Source organism: Magnolia sinica, chromosome 10, assembly GCF_029962835.1.
Source record: "Magnolia sinica isolate HGM2019 chromosome 10, MsV1, whole genome shotgun sequence".
NCBI classification, from domain to species: domain Eukaryota; kingdom Viridiplantae; phylum Streptophyta; class Magnoliopsida; order Magnoliales; family Magnoliaceae; genus Magnolia; species Magnolia sinica.
The window spans coordinates 1,205,761-1,225,602 of NC_080582.1; the positions used below are offsets into that span (position 1 = coordinate 1,205,761).

At 39.8% G+C, this 19,842-nt stretch overlaps 2 protein-coding genes across 2 annotated transcripts; both read left to right on the top strand.

Moving 5' to 3' along the window:
- The first annotated feature begins 1,345 nt into the window (after positions 1–1,345).
- LOC131257313 (aspartyl protease family protein At5g10770-like) lies at positions 1,346–3,680 on the top strand. The gene is made up of 2 exons (XM_058258222.1): positions 1,346–1,481; positions 2,194–3,680. Exons 1-2 carry the CDS (start codon positions 1,382–1,384, stop codon positions 3,465–3,467), a joined length of 1,374 nt encoding a protein of 457 aa, XP_058114205.1. The 5' UTR covers positions 1,346–1,381; the 3' UTR covers positions 3,468–3,680.
- Positions 3,681–13,040: 9,360 nt separating this feature from the next.
- LOC131257703 (aspartyl protease family protein At5g10770-like) lies at positions 13,041–16,800 on the top strand. The gene is made up of 2 exons (XM_058258515.1): positions 13,041–13,198; positions 15,437–16,800. Exons 1-2 carry the CDS (start codon positions 13,099–13,101, stop codon positions 16,711–16,713), a joined length of 1,377 nt encoding a protein of 458 aa, XP_058114498.1. The 5' UTR covers positions 13,041–13,098; the 3' UTR covers positions 16,714–16,800.
- The last annotated feature ends 3,042 nt before the right edge of the window (positions 16,801–19,842 follow it).

The window sequence follows — 19,842 nt, forward strand, 5'->3', positions numbered from 1 at the left end:
CTATCGAAAATAGGATTGACTACGGATTCAAGGCATAGCACATGTTTCATAAAATCTGTATGATTTTTCCAATCCAAATCGAGCAGGCTTTACAGGAAGAAGAGGTAGAGAAGCTAGTAGGAGATTTTCATAGCAAGAATTTAAAGCATTTAAAACAATCAATTACTCAAAGATTATAACTAGAATTTCAAATTCATCTATATATTTTCTTCTAAGTAGCAAGAAAAACATATATAAATGATTATAGTAACTTGAAATACGGAATAAGAAGCAAATAAAAATGAAGAGAGGAAAGAAGTCTCACCAATGTATCTCTAGCAACGACAGAAAGTGCCGACTCCTCTCCCCCACCTTCTTGAAGCCTTTCTTTGAATTCACGGGGCATCTCCCACAACTCCAATTTCTTGAGTGTAGTAAGTGATATGTGGAGCCCACCTTATGACCTAAAAGCAGCACGGTGATTGGGTACTACGACCACCCGGACCAACCTAGAGAAGGACGGTCCTGTTAGGGACTTCGCAGGTCTCACTGTGACGTATGTGTTTTATACATACCTAAAAATAAAGGAGGCAGATTGAATACTCAAGTCGACCACACCACAGAAAATAGTGAGGAATTAATGCCGACCACTGAAAACCTCTTATAAGCTACAAAAGTTTTGTATCAAGAAAATATTTGTTTTTCCTTCGTCCAAGTTACCTTATGAACAGGTTGGAGGACAAATAAACATCATGGTGGGCCCTAGGAAGGTTTCAACAGTTATGGTCATTGTCACGTAGTCCACTCAAGCCTTTGTCTCTCCCTCCTTTTACTGCTCATAACTTAAAATGATCTTTCAAAATGGATGGACAGCTTCGATAAAACATATATACCACAGTGGCCTCAGAAAGCCCCTAACAGGACCATCCATCTCTAGCTAGGTCCTGGTGGGGTATTGTACCCCATTGCACCCGAAAAGCATGCCCAAACCCAGCCCATTGTTTATTTGCCTGGCACATTGACAGCCCCACATAGGATCACATAATTCCTTGGTCCCTTAGATATTCAGGCAAAAGCCAGCAATTGAGATATCATCACACCCTTAATCTTCTGTCTTCACACAAAGCAATTGAGACATCGAAAGCTGTCATTCTCTTTTATTATGATTACAGTTATTGGTCACTGTCGAGTCCTTACCATATACCAAATGCCAAAAGTCCCTAAACCATCGGAACCGTAAACGTCACTTTCCGTAACTTTAGACATCTTTAAGGAATTACCAACCGTTTATTTCCATACAGCTACCACCTCTATCTTTTATCTTCTTTCATAATTAAGCCATCTCTCTCCATGTGTATATATAAATACATGGACCACTTCCTCTAAAATAACACACTTCAAGATGGGATTGTTTCTATTCCTTATTGTCTCTCTTCTTCTTCTGATATCAGTGTCCTGCATTAGAGACAATACCCACAGTTCATGCACTTCAATATTTCAAGGTAAATATCTCCACTTCAATATTTACTTCTTATGCTATGTATATATATATTCAAAGAGGTTGAAGAAAGAGGAGTCTCGGTTTCTTCTATTTCTCACTACTCCTTTTTCTCTTAGTTTTCTAGTTTTAATGGGACACTCTTTTATGGAGTTTGCACTCAGAAGGGATGGTTTGATGGGTTAGTTCTAGAATTGGATTTTGATAGAATTTCTTTCTTTTATTTTTATATTTTTTAGAAGTTGTTGGATGTATGGGTAGAGCTAGAATTTTATATATATATATATATATATATATATATATATATATATATATATATATATATATATATATATATCTTTTAAAGAAAAAAAATATCTGAAGAAATTCAAAGCTTTCAACCCTTTGGAATCCTTGAATGATTAGGTCTCTCTCTCTCTGATGATTGCTGAGCTAATACAATCCAATCACACCATTTGATTTCTTTCATTTGATGTATTTGTATCCACCATATTCTTTGTATACTTGATATGACGACCAACGGTTGGATGGTTAGAATTACCAGATGAGTTGGTTTCCGCTTCATCCGTAATTGGGACCACATCTTGAATGGTCTGGTATTCATGTACCTTTTTTTTAATGCATATGCTATGTGTTCTGTATGCATATATGGACATATATGGTTGAAAATTATCTTTCTATAAGATAATCTACTAACTAATCACTACCCTTTGCAGAAGATAAACACCAATCCAACGGCTCCGGCATACACATCACCTTACACCATGTTCATGGCCCATGCTCACCTGTGACCTTGCCTAAACTACCACTTAAAGATGTCCTCAGGCTCGACGAAATGCGGGCCCAAGCCCTATACAATAGGCTAACAAAAGCCAATGTAACAACATCCTCCATGCCGAAATCCGTTGATCTCAGGCCGGAAATGGTCAACATCCCCCTAAAACCTGGACAGTCGGTAGGCGTCGGGAATTATGTCATCAAGATTGGCCTAGGCACTCCAGCCAAATACTTCACCGTGATGATGGACACAGGGAGCTCATTGAGCTGGGTCCAGTGTGAGCCATGTGAGATATCCTGTCACCCTCAGGTGGACCCCAGATTCAATCCATCTACATCATCCACGTATGAGTACCTAACGTGCGGCACACCGGAGTGCTCCACACTGGAAGCTGCTACTCTCAATCCCCCATCATGTACACTGTCCAATTTGTGTATATACAATTCAGTCTACGGAGATCGATCCTACTCCGTTGGATACCTTAGCCGGGACACATTGACGGTGGCCCCATCGCAGACATTGCCCGGCTTCGTTTATGGGTGTGGTCAAGAAAATGATGGCCTTTTCGGTCAATCAGCAGGCATCGTCGGTCTGGCTCGTAACAAGCTCTCTCTACTATCACAATTATCATCAAAATACGGTTATGTATTTTCATACTGTCTACCTACACCCTCTTCTACTGGGACATTATCGATTGGTCAAAGTACGTATAATCCGTCCATCTACAAGTTCACACGTATGTATTTGGATCGACGAGATCCATCATTGTACTTTCTACGTTTGGCCAGCATAACAGTAGCTGGGAAGGCTCTACCACTATCCGTTGCAGTGTACACAAGTACTCCTATGATCATAGACTCTGGGACTGTAATTACGCGCCTATCATCTGCTGTCTATGTGCCCTTACGAACGGCCTTCGTGAAGGCGATGGCCGGGTATAAGCAGGCACAACCGATTTCGATACTCGACACATGCTTTGAGGGCGGCGTGCAGGGAAAGCATGTGCCAGAGGTTCGACTGATCTTCGAGGGCGGTTCAGAGCTGAGGCTGGCCGCTCAAAACTCAGTGATTGAGGTGGATGGTGTCACCTGCCTAGCGTTTGCCGAGAGCAGAGGCGTGGCCATATTCGGCAACCGCCAGCAACAGACCTTTGGGGTTGTGTATGACGTTTCCGGCTCGAAGATCGGGTTTGCTGCTGGTAGATGTGGGTGATTAGGGCTGGACCCGTTTGGATGGCACGTTCTTCTCTGTTTTGTACAAGTTTGTAGTAAAAAAATAATAATAATAAAAATGCATGGGGAGAAGTTACCCGGTTGTCTCTTCGATCCATTGGGATAGCTTTCTGTGAAAATCAACCTGATCCACTCATTTAGTGGGCCCCAACTTTATTATTATTTTTGTTATCAATGGCTATCCATTATTTTCTATGGCGTCCAACCTCATGAGTGGAGTGGATCTGTCTGATTTATGTACATATGGGGCAGGTTGGGTTTTGAGACACAATGCTAGTTGGAACTTCTACGTGGTTGGATGGTAATTTATAATGCATCAGGTTGGAAATATTTCAACTCACCTTGTTAGCTTAATATGCTTGTATACCCATTTTCTATTTTTTGAGAATGGAAATGTAGTTTTTCAAATCACAAAATGACAAGTGGGGGTAAGCAAATCAATTAAGGTAGGTGGAGATCGGTATCAATTCCATGAATGAATGTATAAAATGTATGGGCATGAGAGGGACTTTATGTGGCCCACCAAAGACAAGGTGATTTGCACCTTTTGTTATGTTTGTTAAGTACGTCCCAAGATATATGTAAAGAATAAAAAATAGAGAAGGGTTTGTTTTTGAATTATTGATGGAGAGTTGATGACTCAATCTTGAGTTGTGGACGAGTCTCTTCATTTTCTTTTTATTTTTCTGTCTTTTTTGAGTTTTGCAACAATATTTACTACAGGTTTTTATCGAAAAATTCCTCATTAATTTGGATTTTAACAAATAATGAGAAATTTTGCTAAATAATGTTAATTAATAAAAATGTTTTTATAAAAAAATAAAATTAAAAGAAAGTGTTTAAGTTGAGAATTAATGTGAGGTCAATTAGCATGTTTATGATATCCAAAGCACTCAATAGATGCCAACCACCGTGATCATGAGATGACCAAAAAATATGGTGGATCCAATCATATGGTAGGTCACACCATAAAAATAATTTGTACCATAGCGGATTGCATGTGCCGTGTGGATGGAATTTGATCTAGGTAGGGCCTCTATGGGGCCATCGTGATATGTGTGTGGGGGGGGGGGGGGGTAAAAGGTTCTATGCGAGCTCATGGGAATTTCCCATGAGGTCAAGCTGTGTGGGCCCCACCATGATGTATGTTGAACATAATCAACACTGTGCATTTGATGAGTCCCCTTGAAATTATGGGATATCCCAAAAATCAGTCATATACCGAAATCCAATGGGCTATACCATCTAAAATCATGTGAAGACATGCTTAAAATATATAAAAGCACTTGGTGGGGCCCACCTGAAATTTGGATGCGTCCGAAACTTGGTCAGACCCCTCATCCAAGTGGGACACACTTAATGAATGGGCTGGATTTATGAACCACATCTTGGTGGGCCCAAAAAACAATTATGAATGTTTTAATGGAGGGTGACCCCTCTCAACTTTTGTATGTGGTATGGCCCACACAAGTCACGGATTGACTTGATTTCTAACCCCTAAGCACACCATGGAATGGTGCATCTGACTAATGGGATAAATGTTCGACACGCATCATGGTGGGGCCCACACAGCTTGACCTCATGGGAACTTCCCATGAGATCGAGCTATGTGGGCCCCACCCACCATGATGTATGTCGAACATCAACACCGTGCATTTGATGGGTCCCCTTGAAATTATGAGATGTCCCATATATATATATATATATATATATATATATATATATATATATATATATATATATATATAGGTTTATTCACTATTCATTCATTTTTTCAGATTATTTTAAACTATGAGCCCAAAAATGAGATAGAGATAGATCCAAGGCTCAAGTGGACCACGCTTAAGTGATAGTGATAATGATGCCCACCATTGAAATAAAATTTATGTTTTCCCTTTGTCAAGAATGCCGTCAGTTACTTAAGCGTGATCCACTTGAGTCAGGGGTTTACCTATTTTTTGGCTAATGAACCGCGTGATAGAACACATACATCAAGGTTGGCCTCACAGAACCCCTGCCTGATAATTCCGTCCAGACGGGGCAGGACACAATCTGCTTCTTTGGAGGGATCAGATTAAGTGAGACCCCACCTCACCCAAGACTATGGGGCCCTTACTGTGGGTCACCGTGGCCCACCTCGACCTTGATATATGTATGCTATATCCATACAGTCTATTTATTTTCACATATCATTTTATGCTATGATCCCAAATACCATACTCTAAGAAACAGTAGTGATTGTACACTTTACCATTAAAAGCTTCTTGGGAAACACCTTAACGTTTTCTTAGTGTTTATTTAGCATCTAATCTGTTAATAAGGTCACATAAATCTGGATGAAGTGAAAAACAAATATCAGTTTGAAACGAAACTTTTGTGACCTATTAATAGTCAATCACCATTGTTTCCCATGGTATGGTCCACCTGAGGTTTGAATCTTCTTCATTTTTGAGATCATGACATAAAATGATTTTAGAAAACGGATGGACGGCGTTGATATACAGAATACATACATTAAGATGGGCCACGAACTCGGCCTATTAAAGTCACCGGAATCGATAATTCAGTCTCTGGAATCCGGCGAGAAATTCTGGGGCGTGCAGTCACCGAAATCCTCTGGATTATGGTGGATTCGAGAAGATTGCGGTTTTATCTTTGAATGAGAAGGGGATTGAAGAGAATGGGGTTTTAATGGGCCTTCTGTGGTTCGATTTGGGCCAGATTTCGGGCCCGTTTCACGTTGATGTGGAGCCCAGTTTCAAGGCCTTTTTGCTGACTCATTTCGGGTCTGGTTTTGGATCCGCATGACGATGGATCAGGGCCCAATTCGGGCCTGATTTTCACTCATACTAGGCTTCACTTATGGGCTTAATGTTGCCTATTTCGTGGGCTTTATAGCCTTCTTTTGGGTATTTTGGGTCCACTGTCCAATCTAAACGATTTTTGAGCTCATCAGGCCATTTAACTACTCTGGGAGGTGGGGCCTACCCCTGTTTTAACTAGGGTTGAGCCTTGTAAACCTTTGTACGGCTGGAGTTAAGTGTAGGACTCATAAATCATTCATTTAATGAGCTTTAATAGGGTCAGTGGATTGTGGCCCTTTTTGCCGAAATGTTAGCTCCTTTTGGACAATAATCTATTGATTCTCTCTCAATTGGTTGGATCGTAGGTGTGATGATTTACTTCATAGGCAAGGTCTCTAGTTCTAGGATGACCTAAATACGTCAGGGAAAAGAATTGAAGAAGCATTTGACTCATTCATGCATGCTCCAATTAGCTCAGGGGCATTTGTACGTACATCATATCTATCACGAAACCTGTGAAAAGAGAAACATTTCTGCTCAGACCCATTAGTGAAAGAGTTGAGTGAATGAGAAATATAGCTAATTTTGAACCACTAACCCAAAAAAAAAAAAAAAAAAGGATAAATGGTTAGGGGGTAAAATGGGCCTTTTCTATTGGGGATAGAGGGACTTAAACCCTACTCGTTGAGAGCTTCGAAACAAGTGATTACTCATCCTGATCAGATTTCAGATCACGGAGATGTTGGATGGGCAAGATAAATTGCTTATTAGGTGGCTTTTTTGCATGATCTAATGATGGGATTAGAATATAAGTTAACCTGAGTGATAATATTGATACTATCTTCAATTTGGACTAGTCATATTATCTGGAGTTTGTTTAAATTTAGTTAGACTGATTGTGGTAATTTATAAAGTGTTTTGAATGAATTTGATTCATTTCAGATTAAATTAGGGTGAAACTCATTCTCTAATCCAATCAGCACATTTTGAACACACCCAATTATTCAAATTGATCAAAGAGTAGCCCAATCATTGTGTTCTGATCAATATAGTCTGTATATGATGAACTTAATAATTAAAATCAATTATGCTTTAGCCATGATTCTAATACAAGTAAACCTATCTAAATAAAACAAATTTAAATGGGACTTCTGACCGTCGATATGATGGAATCCCGCAAATTCAGCGTGGGCAACTCAGTATAGCGGGGTTGGTTGGCTTAAGTAGCTTCTCCTACCCCTCTTGAAAAACCCATCCCATCTCATGAGATACAACCGATTTAAGGTCCTGATGGTTCAGATATTTTCCACCTCTAATTAGGCCTTCTCCAGTCCATCTTTGCCATGAAAGTGTCTGCAACTGGCTCTACATCAACTTTGGCTTAAAAACCAAACACTCACCTGAACAGCCTGGTTCTTCAGCGAGATGATCGCCGGAAATGGGTCCCACATGATCCATTGCTCTTGAGCTTCCATGGTGCTCATTAATTATGCATATTCTATAAATCAATGTGAGAGTTTTCAACCTTCGAAGCCCATCAATGAGATAGCCTTTTGTGGAGTGCGATTGCTAGCTAGTAGGTTAGTTTATTCCAGGATAGCTGATTGATTTAACAAAAGTAGATTCTTTTTAGACAGCTCATTGATATGGACGTCCATTAAGTTCTAACCACTTGTCATGGGCCATGCTAAGAGTTCACCACAATTGAAGGAATTTTTCTATCTGGTTATTACCATTCAAAATGGATGGTCAGGATAAAATGAGTCCAATGATCGGATAGTACATTTGGTGGTCATTTTTCTATAAAATATTTCCATGGAACCATTCCTGTCATGACAATAACCATTCCATCCATGCCCTGGCAGCCAGAAAACTAGAAAAGGAGAGGCCATGGAAGGTTAGGAATCTAGCTATGACTCTTTCGTAGTGGTCCATCAGTAGTACCGGGGATCACTGTTCAGTGGTCCCAGATTAGACGGACGCGGATTAGCTAATGACAGGTCGAGTAGCGAGACTTGCTACTGAAGTGACGTCACAGTTCTGTGGGCCCTACTATGATGTATGTGTTGTATCCACACCTTTCATCCATTTTTAGATATCATTTTATGGCATGAGCCAAAGAATGAGGCAGATAAAAAGCTGTAGTGGATCCCATCACAGAAAACAGTGGGGAGAGTGATTTCCACCGTTGAAACTATCCTACGGCTCACTATGATGTTTATTTGAACTCCAACGTGTTCAAATGTTTAAAAATACGTTAAAAGAAGGAAAACATAAATATCAGCTTGATGTAAAACTTTTATGGCCTTTAAAAGTTTTTAACGGTGGGCGTTACTGTCCCCACTGTTTTCTGTGTTAGGGTCCACCAGAGCTTTGGACTTAACTCAATCTTTAGATCCTGCCTTAAAATAATCTTTCTAAATAGATAAACTGCGTGGATACAAAACATGCATCATGGTGGGGCCCACAGAACTTGGTGACGTCACTTCAATAGCGATGGCTGCTCAACCTGTCACTAGCTAATCCGCCCCCAGGTTAGACACGCCACGCTTCACGTTTTCAGTAGTCCCATGGTACACAGGACGCGGATTAGCTACGATAGGTTGAGCCGCCAGAAGGCTATTGAAGTGACGTGACCAAGTCACAGGGAACCTGCTACGATGAATGTGGTGTATCCACACCGTTCATTCATACGGAGATATCAAGAATGAGTTAGATCCAGAGCTCGAATGGGACCCACCACAAAAAACAGTGGAGAGAGTGACGCCTACCATTAAAATTTCCCAATGCCTGTAAAAGTTTTCGATCAAACTGAAATATATGATTTCGCGTCTTTCATGTCTGTCTCGACTTATGAACATGTTGGATCTTAGATGAACATCATAGTGTACCTTAGGAAGGTTTCAACTGTACGAGTCACTCTTCCCACTGTTTTCTATGGCGGGGTCCACTCAAATCTGGATTTGACTTGCTCTCTGTCTCATGCCCTAAAATGATCTCTACAAATTGATAAATGGTGTGGATACAACACATGCATCATGGTGGGTCCCACGGAACTTGGTGATATGACTTCTAGCAGCTGATCCACCTGTCAGTACCTAATCCGCGTCCGGTATACAGATAGGGATTGACCGTAACCTCCACTCCGGGGAGTTCCTGGGGTCAGAAACTAGGTTGGGGAGAAATACACCGTGACCATTCGTTTTGCCGGCTCTTGCTAAGATATGAATAAAAAATCAGGCAACTCCAAGACTCTAAGTGGGCACATGACAGGAAACAGTGGGGATTGAATGCCCACTGTTGAAACATTGGTGGGTTGTGGAAGTTTTGGATTCGGGCTAATATTTTGTGTTTTCAGTTCATCTTAAAGGAAATGACCTTATGAATAGTTTAAATTGCACATGAACATCATTGTGGATTACGGGAAGGTTTAAATAATAGGCATTTCCCTCCTTGCTTTTCGGGTTGTGTGGCTCACTTGAGTTTGGATCTATTTCATTTTTAGGTTCATGTCTTAAAATAAGCTAACAAAAAGGATGGACAATGTGGATTTTTAAAAAACATCATGGTAGGCCCCACCAAACTTTAGACCATAGGGATTACAAGTAATCTACCTTTAGAGTAAACTAATATTTGAGCAGGATGCTGATTTGGTATTGCCCTACCTATGCCAACGTCACTATTGACACAACATGGTGAAATTTGATTGGATAATAGGATGGTATAAAAAATGAATCTCATGAAAAGCATGCTCGAAAGTTATTTGCTTGAGGATATACTTGATTGGTCCCATCTTTGACACGAGCCCACCATCAAATAAATCTTACCACATTACACGTGTACCAACATCCGTACATGCAGGGGTCAATTCATGTCCATTTTAGTGCTAGCAATTATCTTTAGAGAAACCTTGATACTCCGGCACTTATAAATTACTTAAAAATTACACACACAAGATAAAATTAATTCAAATTAAACTAACAATTAATGTATGCATGCAAGTTTAGATTTATCATAAAATAAAAATTATACTTATTTAATCATCTTACCGTCAGATGTGTGGCTGCCCATTCGCCATATAGTAATTATGCATTTGCATTTATTGGATGGTTAACAATGAAAATTATCCAATGATCTAATTATTTCAACAAGTATCCCTGAATTAGAGGTTAGGATTGTACAACCAAACTAATTTCTGAACTGTAACTTGCCAACATTGAGTTCCATATTTGAGCAAATGCATGCTACAAGTACCATTTCGAAGTGCCAGTGTATCATTACACAGCCAGAGTATTAAATAACTCCCATTTATCTTTATAGATATTGTTATTTCGTTTTGTCCAAACAGAAAATGTAAATAGAAATTAAAATGGGTGACATAGCAATTGTTCCACAATACAATGAATTCGTCATTTGTAGCAGGGATGATAAGGTCCTGTCAGGAAGCTTATGATCCCAAAGTAGTACTTTCATTTGATGATTCTAACCATGTGCCTATGACTTATATGAGAGACGCCGGTTCTAACAAATCTCTCTCTCTCTCTCTCTCTCTCTCTCTCTCTCCTATGGTTCCATATGATATGAAGTTTAACAACGAATAATTCTAACAAATTGATCCTGATCAAAGGGTTAGGATATCCGATTAGTGTTATTATTATACCATATGATATTGCTCTGGATGGTACTATGGAATAAACTGTCCAGAGAAATGCTCCAATGTATTCACAACACCATATATTATAATGCTCCTGATGCAGGACAATTAACCACTTGCTCTAAAAGTTCGAACTGTTAGAGTATAGAGAATTAATCCCTTTATCTCATAACTGAGGCCCTACATTGTATGAGTTAGGACCTCGGCCGAACCCCCTTCGTGGGCCTCAAATTACATGGGCAACCCACCCCGAGTGTGTCCCCGCATCCCACGGGCTACCCCACTCAAGTCCGGTGTAAAATGCGCATTAATCACCCCTGGTGAGAAGTATCAAATACGAGACCTCCCCCATGGGCCCCAAATCACATGGATTACCCACCCCGAGTGTGTCCCTGCATCCTATGGACTACCCTACTCGAGCTCGGTGTAAAAATGCCCCTGCATTAGCTCCCAATGAGATTGTCTAATCCACCATTAGGTCCAACATGCATTAATTCATGGGTAAACATGCAAGAATCACATTAATCTGACAAATATAAACCATTTGATCATTGTTCTTCATTTTGAAAGTCAAGATCACGTATATGACAAAAATAGGTCCAATCAAGGCCATCCCATCCATCATGTATGTGATTCCAAAGCACTTTAGTTCAAAAATCATGGCCATCCCATCCTTGGCTTTGAAAATGTAAGGTTACTAAAAATAAGTCCAAATCAAGGATGGATTGGATCACCAAGTTCCACAGAGATTTTTTGCATGGTAACTTGATATGTAAAATCCGCGATATGTTAGAAAATGTTAAGCTTAGGGCCCAAAAATTAAGCTGATCAATCTATAATTTAGGTGGGCCATGCCAAGGGAAATAATTGGGAGCTCTCTCTCTCTCTCTCTCTCAAGAGAGTCCTAGAATCTTGTCACAAGAGAGGAGGCGTGTGAGCAAAGTGGGGCCCTTACCTTGATATTTGCTGGACATGCATCCATGCATGCTATACAATTGGTGGGTGCCCTCTAGGTTATTGGTTGTCCTAAAAAAATCAGCCATACCCAAAACTTAAGTGAGCCACATAATCTAAAATCATGTGAAATCCTGTCTAAAACATCTAAAAGCACTTAGTGGAGCCCACTTGAGTTTTTGGAATGGCTAGAAATTTGGTGTGAACCCTCGTCCAAGTGAGACACAAACAATGGATGGATTAAATGTCTAAGCTGCATCTCAGTGGGCTCTATAAACAATCAAGAATGTTTCAATAGATACGCACACATTCTAAACTGTTTTCTATGATGTGGCCCACCTAAGTCAGGGAATAGGCTTAATTTTAGTCTCATGGGGTGCATCTAATTAATGGTGTGGATGTCCGACACATTGGGGCTAGCAGAACTCGACCTCATGGAACGTTTTTCCCATATGAGAGATATGGACCTACCCCCTATGGGCTAGCCCAAGCATAATTAAAAGTATTCAGGCACTTAATTATGTCTAAGCTCAAGCTTGTTTTATGACCTAAAAAGCATGCTCAAACTAAGCCCAAATACCAACTGATCGACCCCAAAAGTCAATGGCCTGGCCCAATGACAGCCCTACATTTTTTTTTATATAATTTTTTTTTACACACGCATACACACCCCCACACACACGCCGTAGTGGGATTTCACCACCTATGGATGCTCGAAGCCTTGACCAGGTGTTGAAACTCCTGAGAGTCTAAACCCTTGACAGCCCTACATAGTATCAATAATTACTTGCCTCACAAAAAGCCATTAGTTCTTAGATATTGAAGCAAAAGTTAGCAATTACGATATCTTTGCACCCTTCATCTTCAATCTTCGCACATAAAAAAAGATAAATAAATTAAACAATACCAAAAATTAGATTATCAGGTGTCATTTTCTTTTATTAAAATTACGGTTATTAGTCATTGTTGATACCTAACTTATGATAAAAGCTGTGTTGAGCTGGGCTCTTAAACCATTATTGGAACTGTAAATGTCACTTTCCATTAAAAAAAAAAAAATTGACATCTTTAGGGAATTACCAACCATTTATTTCTGTACAACTGACCTGTATCTTTTATCTTCTTTCATTATCTCATTTATCTCTTCATGTGTATATATATATATATGGGCCACTTCCTCTAAAATAATACACTTCAAGATGGGATTGGTTTTGTTCCTTATTTTCTTTCTCTTTCTTCTCACAACAGTGTCTGCCATTAAAGACAATACCCTCAGCTCATGTACTTCTATATTGCAAGGTAAATATCTCAACTTTAATATCTATTTCTTATGATATGGATCCATATTCAAAGATGTTGAAGAAAGCGGGGTCTTGGTTTCTTATATTTATCACTTCTTTTTCTCATAGTTCTGTAATTTTGATGGGTCATTTTTACTTTTATATATGGAGTTTGCACTCAGAAGGGATGGTTTGATGTGTTAGCTCTTGAATTGGATTTAGATAGAATTTCTTGCTTCTTATTATTATTATTATTTGAGAAGTTGGATGTTTGGGTAGTGTTAGAATTATCACTTTTATTGTATTTTTCTTTGAAGGAAATTGAAGAACAAAAATATTCGAACAAAATTCAAAGCTTTCTATCGTTTGGAATCCTAAATATTGATTAGGCCTCTGTCTCTCGCTATCTCTCTCATGTTTGCTGAGCTAATTCACGCCAATCACGTGATCCTGACCATCTGATTTCTTTCACTTGATGTATTTGTATCCACTATTTTCTTTTTATCCCTTGGCCGACAATTGGATGGCTAGGATTGCCAGATGAGTTAGTTATGCTCCATCCACAATTGGAACACAACTTGAATGGTCTGGTGTTGATGCACTTTTTTTTTTTTTTTGGTACTGCATGTGTATGTATGAAAATATGGCATGTGGTTGAAATTCTTTCCCTAATAAGTGCGGATCTTCTGTGTTGAAAGCACAGAAAACTCAGATGCAGTCGCTTCTCGTCGTTACACGTCATTTCTGATGACTTCAGCTCATAAAATACACTGAATCTCTCTCCCAAATGAATTGGGTGCTACCTAACATAACTTTTAACATATGGAACTTTTCTAATTCCCACCATAATATCTTTTTTGCTGTTAGATCCACGCCGTCCATAAATTTTTCCAGATATTTCTAAAGTATGGGATCGAAGTTGAGGTACATCCAAATCTCAAGTTGACCACACCAAAGAAAGCAGTGGAGATTGAACAAACGACCTTTTGAAACCTTCTTAGGACCAAACGTGAGGATTACTTTCCATCTAACCTGTTCATAAGGTAACACATACCTGGATGAAGGTGAGACACAAATATCAATTTGATCAGAGCCTTTCGTGGCCACAAGAAGTTTTCAACAGTAACATCAATTCCTACTCTTTGTAGTGGTATGGTCCACTTTAGCTTTGGATCTTTTTTCCTCTACACTCGTGGCCTAAAATGATCTTTAAAAAATGGATGAACGGTGTGGATCTAAGAAACAATCATGGCCCATGTAAATATCACACGTCAAAAAATTCCTCTAGTTGTTGTGCGGTGCAGCGCACACCTGGAAAAGGGAAGAAAACGGAAGCGTTGACATGTGAAACTTCTGTGGCCCCACCATCACTTATGCATTGATCCACACTGTCCATCCAATCTTCTTACCATTTTAGGGCACGAGACAAAAATGAAGTAGATGCTCAAGGCCAAAAAGTGGGAATTAGACACCTGAAGGTTAAGTTGGTGACCTAATGTTGGGGGAGCTAGCAACCAAAGCCCTCGTAAACTACGGCCATAACTATAGTGGTCCTAAGATAGTGAAATTTCTTGTCAAGTAAGTTTTAACCCTAGAAAGGCCTAATGATATGGGCAAGGCATTGAAAAGATGCTAGGTGAAATAGATATGTTTATGAAGATGCGGGCTACCGGTCCACCTGAATGGTAAGACCCTACGAAGCTTTAATGTTCCATGGTTGAAAACTCCAGACCTTTGAAGAGATTATATGGCAAATAAACCTAACAGTGGACCCTAAGAATATTCGAGTCTTTACCTCACTGATAGACTCCGAGGAGTTTCAACACGAGGTCTTGGGTACGATACCTATAGGTGGTGAAATCCCACTATGGTGTGCAAGAGTGTGTGTACAGTGCGCATAAAAATATAAATATAAATATAAATAAATAAATAAAAACTGACAGTGGACCCTAGGAATATTTCAATCCCTCAATACACTGTTTTTGTAACAAGGTCTACTTAAGCTTTGGACGTGCCTTATTTTTTGGCTCATAAATTAAAATAATCTATAAAAATTGATGGACAGTGTGGATATAACACATAAATCATGATGGGCCAAATAAGTTTCACATGTTAAAAGTTAAGTTATTAGTACACATTTTATATCCTACTTTCATTGGTGATGACGTGGACCAATGAGAAGTGGCGGCGCTGAATTTTAATATGCCTTCTCTTCTACAAGATAAATTAATCTACTAACACTCCCTAACCTTTGCAGATGAAAAACACCCATCCAACGGTTCTGGCATACACCTTACCTTACACCATATTCACAGCCCATGCTCACCTGTAACCTCCCCACACCTGCCACTCATCGATCTCCTCAACCTCGACGAAACTCGCTCCCAATCCCTAAACAACATCCTAACAAAACCCAATATCACCACACCCTCCATTTCAAAATCCACCAATCTCATACCAGAATCTATCGGCATTCCACTAAATCCAGGCCAGTCGATTGGAGTCGGTAACTACGTAATCAAGCTGGGTCTAGGCACTCCACCTAAATACTTCTCTGTAATAATGGACACAGGCAGCTCATTCAACTGGGTCCAATGCGACCCATGTGTAGTATACTGCCACCCTCAGGTGGGCCCCAGATTCAATCCATCTACATCGTCCACGTATAAAAAACTATCATGCAACACGCCAGATTGCTCTGCACTAGAAGCTGCTACTCTCAATCCTTCTGCATGCACACGTTCAAATATCTGTATATACCAATCATCCTACGGTGATGGATCCTTCTCCGTTGGATATCTTAGCAGTGAGACATTGACTGTGGGCCCATCTCAGACGTTGCCTGGCTTTATTTATGGGTGTGGCCAAGATAATAAAGGTCTTTTCGGTCGATCGGCTGGGATCTTTGGTCTGGCTCGTAGTAGGCTCTCTCTAGTATCACAACTATCAGCAAAATACGGTTACGTATTTTCATACTGTCTACCTACACCGTCTTCTATTGGTACATTATCAATTGGTCAAAGTACGTATAATCCCTCCATCTACAAGTTCACACGTATGTATTCTGATCAACGAGCACCGTCTTTGTATTTTCTACGTATAAGCAGCATAACCGTATCTGGAAAGGCTCTACCATTATCCGTAGCTGTGTATACACGTACACCTACGATTATAGACTCTGGGACTGTAATTACGCGCCTTCCATCAGCTGTCTACGTGCCGTTGCGAACGGCCTTCGTGAAGGCTATGGCAGGATATAAGCGGGCCCCACCGTTTTCGATACTTGACACGTGTTTTGAGGGGGGTGTGCGAGGAAAGCACGTGCCGGAGGTTCGGCTTATATTTGAAGGCGGCTCGGAGCTGAGGTTGGCGGCTCAAAATACAGTGATTGAGGTGGATGGCGGCGTCACGTGCCTAGCGTTCGCTGAAAGCACGAGCCTGGCTATAATCGGAAACCTCCAGCAACAGACGTATAAGGTCGTGTATGACATTTCCAGCTCGAAAATCGGGTTTGCTGCTGGTGGGTGTGGTTGATTGCAATTGGACCCGTTTGGATGGCATGTTCTTCTTTGATTTTTACAAGCTTGTATTAAGTAAAGAAAAAAATAAATAAGGGGTTTGCATGGGATGACTTGTACAACCGTTTGCACCGTAAGTTACACTGCAACCACCGAATAATTTCCATCCTTTGAAGTTTGTGTGATATCCAACCCGTCCAAAAGGTTGTCCTTTCCATGAGGATCACTTCTACGAATATCAACCAGATCTACTCTTTTGGTGGGCCACAACTTTATTTTGTTTTACATCAACGGCTATCTGCAGTTTCTCACCTCATGAGTGGAGTGGATCTGGGTGAATTTTGTATCTATTGGACAGATTGGGTTTTTCAGGCATGTTAGGAGTGGCAGCGTACCAGTAGTTGGATGGTAACTTATAATGCATCAGGTTGGAAACATAGAGATCATTTCAATTCACATGTTTATATGCTTGTATACCCATTTTCTATTTTTGAGATTGGAAATGATGCAAAAGTTATAAAATGGGAAATGGGTGCAAGCAAGTCAATAAAGGTGGGTGGAGATATCAAGTCCATGTATGATTGTATAAAATAATTGAAGGCATGAGAGGGACTTTGTGTGGCCCACCAAAAACAAGCTTTGTACGATTTGTTATGTTTGTTATATAGGTCCAAAGACGAAAAGTATTGAAAGTGTAAAAAAATGTTGGTTTTGAATTATTGATGGAAAGATGAGGTTATATTTTTTTATAGTACAGAGTGTGGTTTTTTAAGCCGGTAACTCAACTCGATGGTCCATCAGATGAGTCTCTTCAATTCATATATATATATATATATATGAAATGGTAGTATGAGCTCGACCTTTGTAGAACTTCTCAGGAGATCGAGTTGTGGGCTCCACCATGATATGTATCGAACATCAACATCATGCATTTGATGGGTCCCCTTAGGGTCTGTTTGGCCGGACTGATCCCACGATATTAGGAGGGATGGGATCGTGATATCGCGGGATATGCATGACAAGTAGACTCGGTGAACTTGTCCCAGGATATAAGTGATGTATAGCGCGTCGTGGACAATTACATAGCCAAGATGGATCAGAAAAATCCCGGTCGACGACAGAAGTGATCCAGACCATCGGACCTTAAAATGGGCGTATCTCGCAATCCGGAATGAGTTATCTGATGTAAAATCTATGATTTTAGGGTAAAACGAGCTACTTCAGCCAACCAACCTCACTATGTTGGGTTGCCGAAGCTGGATTAATGAAATACCACCAGATCGACGGTGGTTTTCCCATTTTAATTTTATTTTTACTATAAATAGTAAGTTTTTGTTTGATCATAACTTTTCATCCGCTGGGCTTTAAGAGTTGTGCCCAACGTGAAAAGAGTTTAGAAAAATTAGGAGAACAGTTTGGTAAAGCCAAATAGGACACTATTTTTGGCCGAAAACCTTGCGCCCTAGTAGACATCATGGCCGTCTATAAATAGTAAGTAAGTCACGAATTCTAGGAGTTTTAGTTGTAGTTTGATTCTGATTTCTTTCTCATTGCTTGGTATCTTTATTTAAAGGTTGTGAACTCGTTTTTATTCATTCATTAATCAATTTCAAATTTATTAGAATATATTTCTATTTTCTGTTTTCTTTCCTTGTGGATTCGAGAAGTCTCTGTGAGGAGTCCAGAAAAGTTCCATGGATTCAAAATAGTTATCCTCTTAAGGAAAACAGTGCCCAACCTCACGTCCTTCCCTACATCAATAAGCAATCCCATGGATCTTAAACAATCCACTGACATCACCATCATTACCTTAAAATTGATCCCATCCCTTGGTTAGAGGGATTGGAGGTAGAATCTTGGGATATGTCAGGTGTGCCAAACAGACCAAGTGAACTTGTCCCGGGTTACAGCAATCCCATAGATCTTAAACCAATCCACTGACACCACCATCATTACCTTAAAATTCATCCCATCCCTCCTAATCCCATGGGATTTGCCCGGCCAAACAGGCCCTTAAGGTTGTTGAATATCTCAAAAATCAGTTGTATACGGAACTCAAGTGGGCTATATCATCTAAAACCATATGAAGACCTGCTTAAAACATATAAAAATACCTGGTGGGGATCACCTGAGTTTTGGATGCGGCCTCCAATATAGATTACTATTTATAAGGAACTTTCAGTTCTTGGTGATCACCTCCAATAATTATAGGGATTGCTATGTTTATCTTATGAAGCTGGCTTTCAATTCAATACTTTCTTCCACGTAAGGTAATGAAATTGTTGTTTTGATTGATATTATTTCATTTCTGTCAACAAGACACCTGCTGCCGGCCAACAGTGGAGGAGATTCGATTCTTGTCACATGCTATGAAAGAGACTGGTTCAACGAGATACGATGTGCTTGAGTTTTACAATGATATTTGATATTTAAAATATACTAAATATATAAATGTGATCATGCCTTCGCAAATCGAGTTGAGCTTTAGCACTTCAAAATTTTCTCCAGCCTTGACTAGAAGTGGCCAAATCGAGTTTCCTCTTATGAGTTGAGTCGACTGAGTCTTTAAATTAACTAAGATATTAACGTAGGCCCATAAGTCATTGTGAAAGAAATGGTTGCAATTGGACTCTCTCTCTTTCATTCCACTTGCTTGTAGAGTCTAACACATCCACACTGCCATAAGGCAAAGATGTAAATGAGAAAATTTTTTGCGAGATCTAAGCTTTCCATGAGGTTGGAAATAATTTTTAGATCGATCTTCTGACTAATAATTCAGACAACTTCATTCTTGGGGTGGACAGCAATTTATTTTGTAATTTGAGGGTTAAATTTATGTTCTTTCTAGTCATTCATTTATTTAAATATGCTATGGCCCACCTGAGGTGTGAAATGGTCTGATTTTTAGACTAGAAGATGTAAATTGTGTAACTCACCATATGGGAAGCTTAAATCTCACACCTGTGACATTATGACATATGGACCCACATGTAGGCTTGTACGGACCCAACACGAGTAATATACACCTGGCTCTTTTGTTGAAAGGTTTTAGTGATGGATCAGCAGACACATTAATGATAGTAAAACTTTTGCAGGACAGATTTAGTTTGGTACTTTTGTCGGTACTGAGCACAATAAGCATACT

Coding starts and splice junctions, on each gene's coding strand:
- LOC131257313 (XM_058258222.1), top strand. CDS start 1,382: ATGGGATTGTTTCTATTCCTTATTGTCTCTCTTCTTCTTCTGATATCA. Junction 1,482..2,193: donor ATGCACTTCAATATTTCAAG/GTAAATATCTCC, acceptor TACCCTTTGCAG/AAGATAAACACCAATCCAAC.
- LOC131257703 (XM_058258515.1), top strand. CDS start 13,099: ATGGGATTGGTTTTGTTCCTTATTTTCTTTCTCTTTCTTCTCACAACA. Junction 13,199..15,436: donor ATGTACTTCTATATTGCAAG/GTAAATATCTCA, acceptor TAACCTTTGCAG/ATGAAAAACACCCATCCAAC.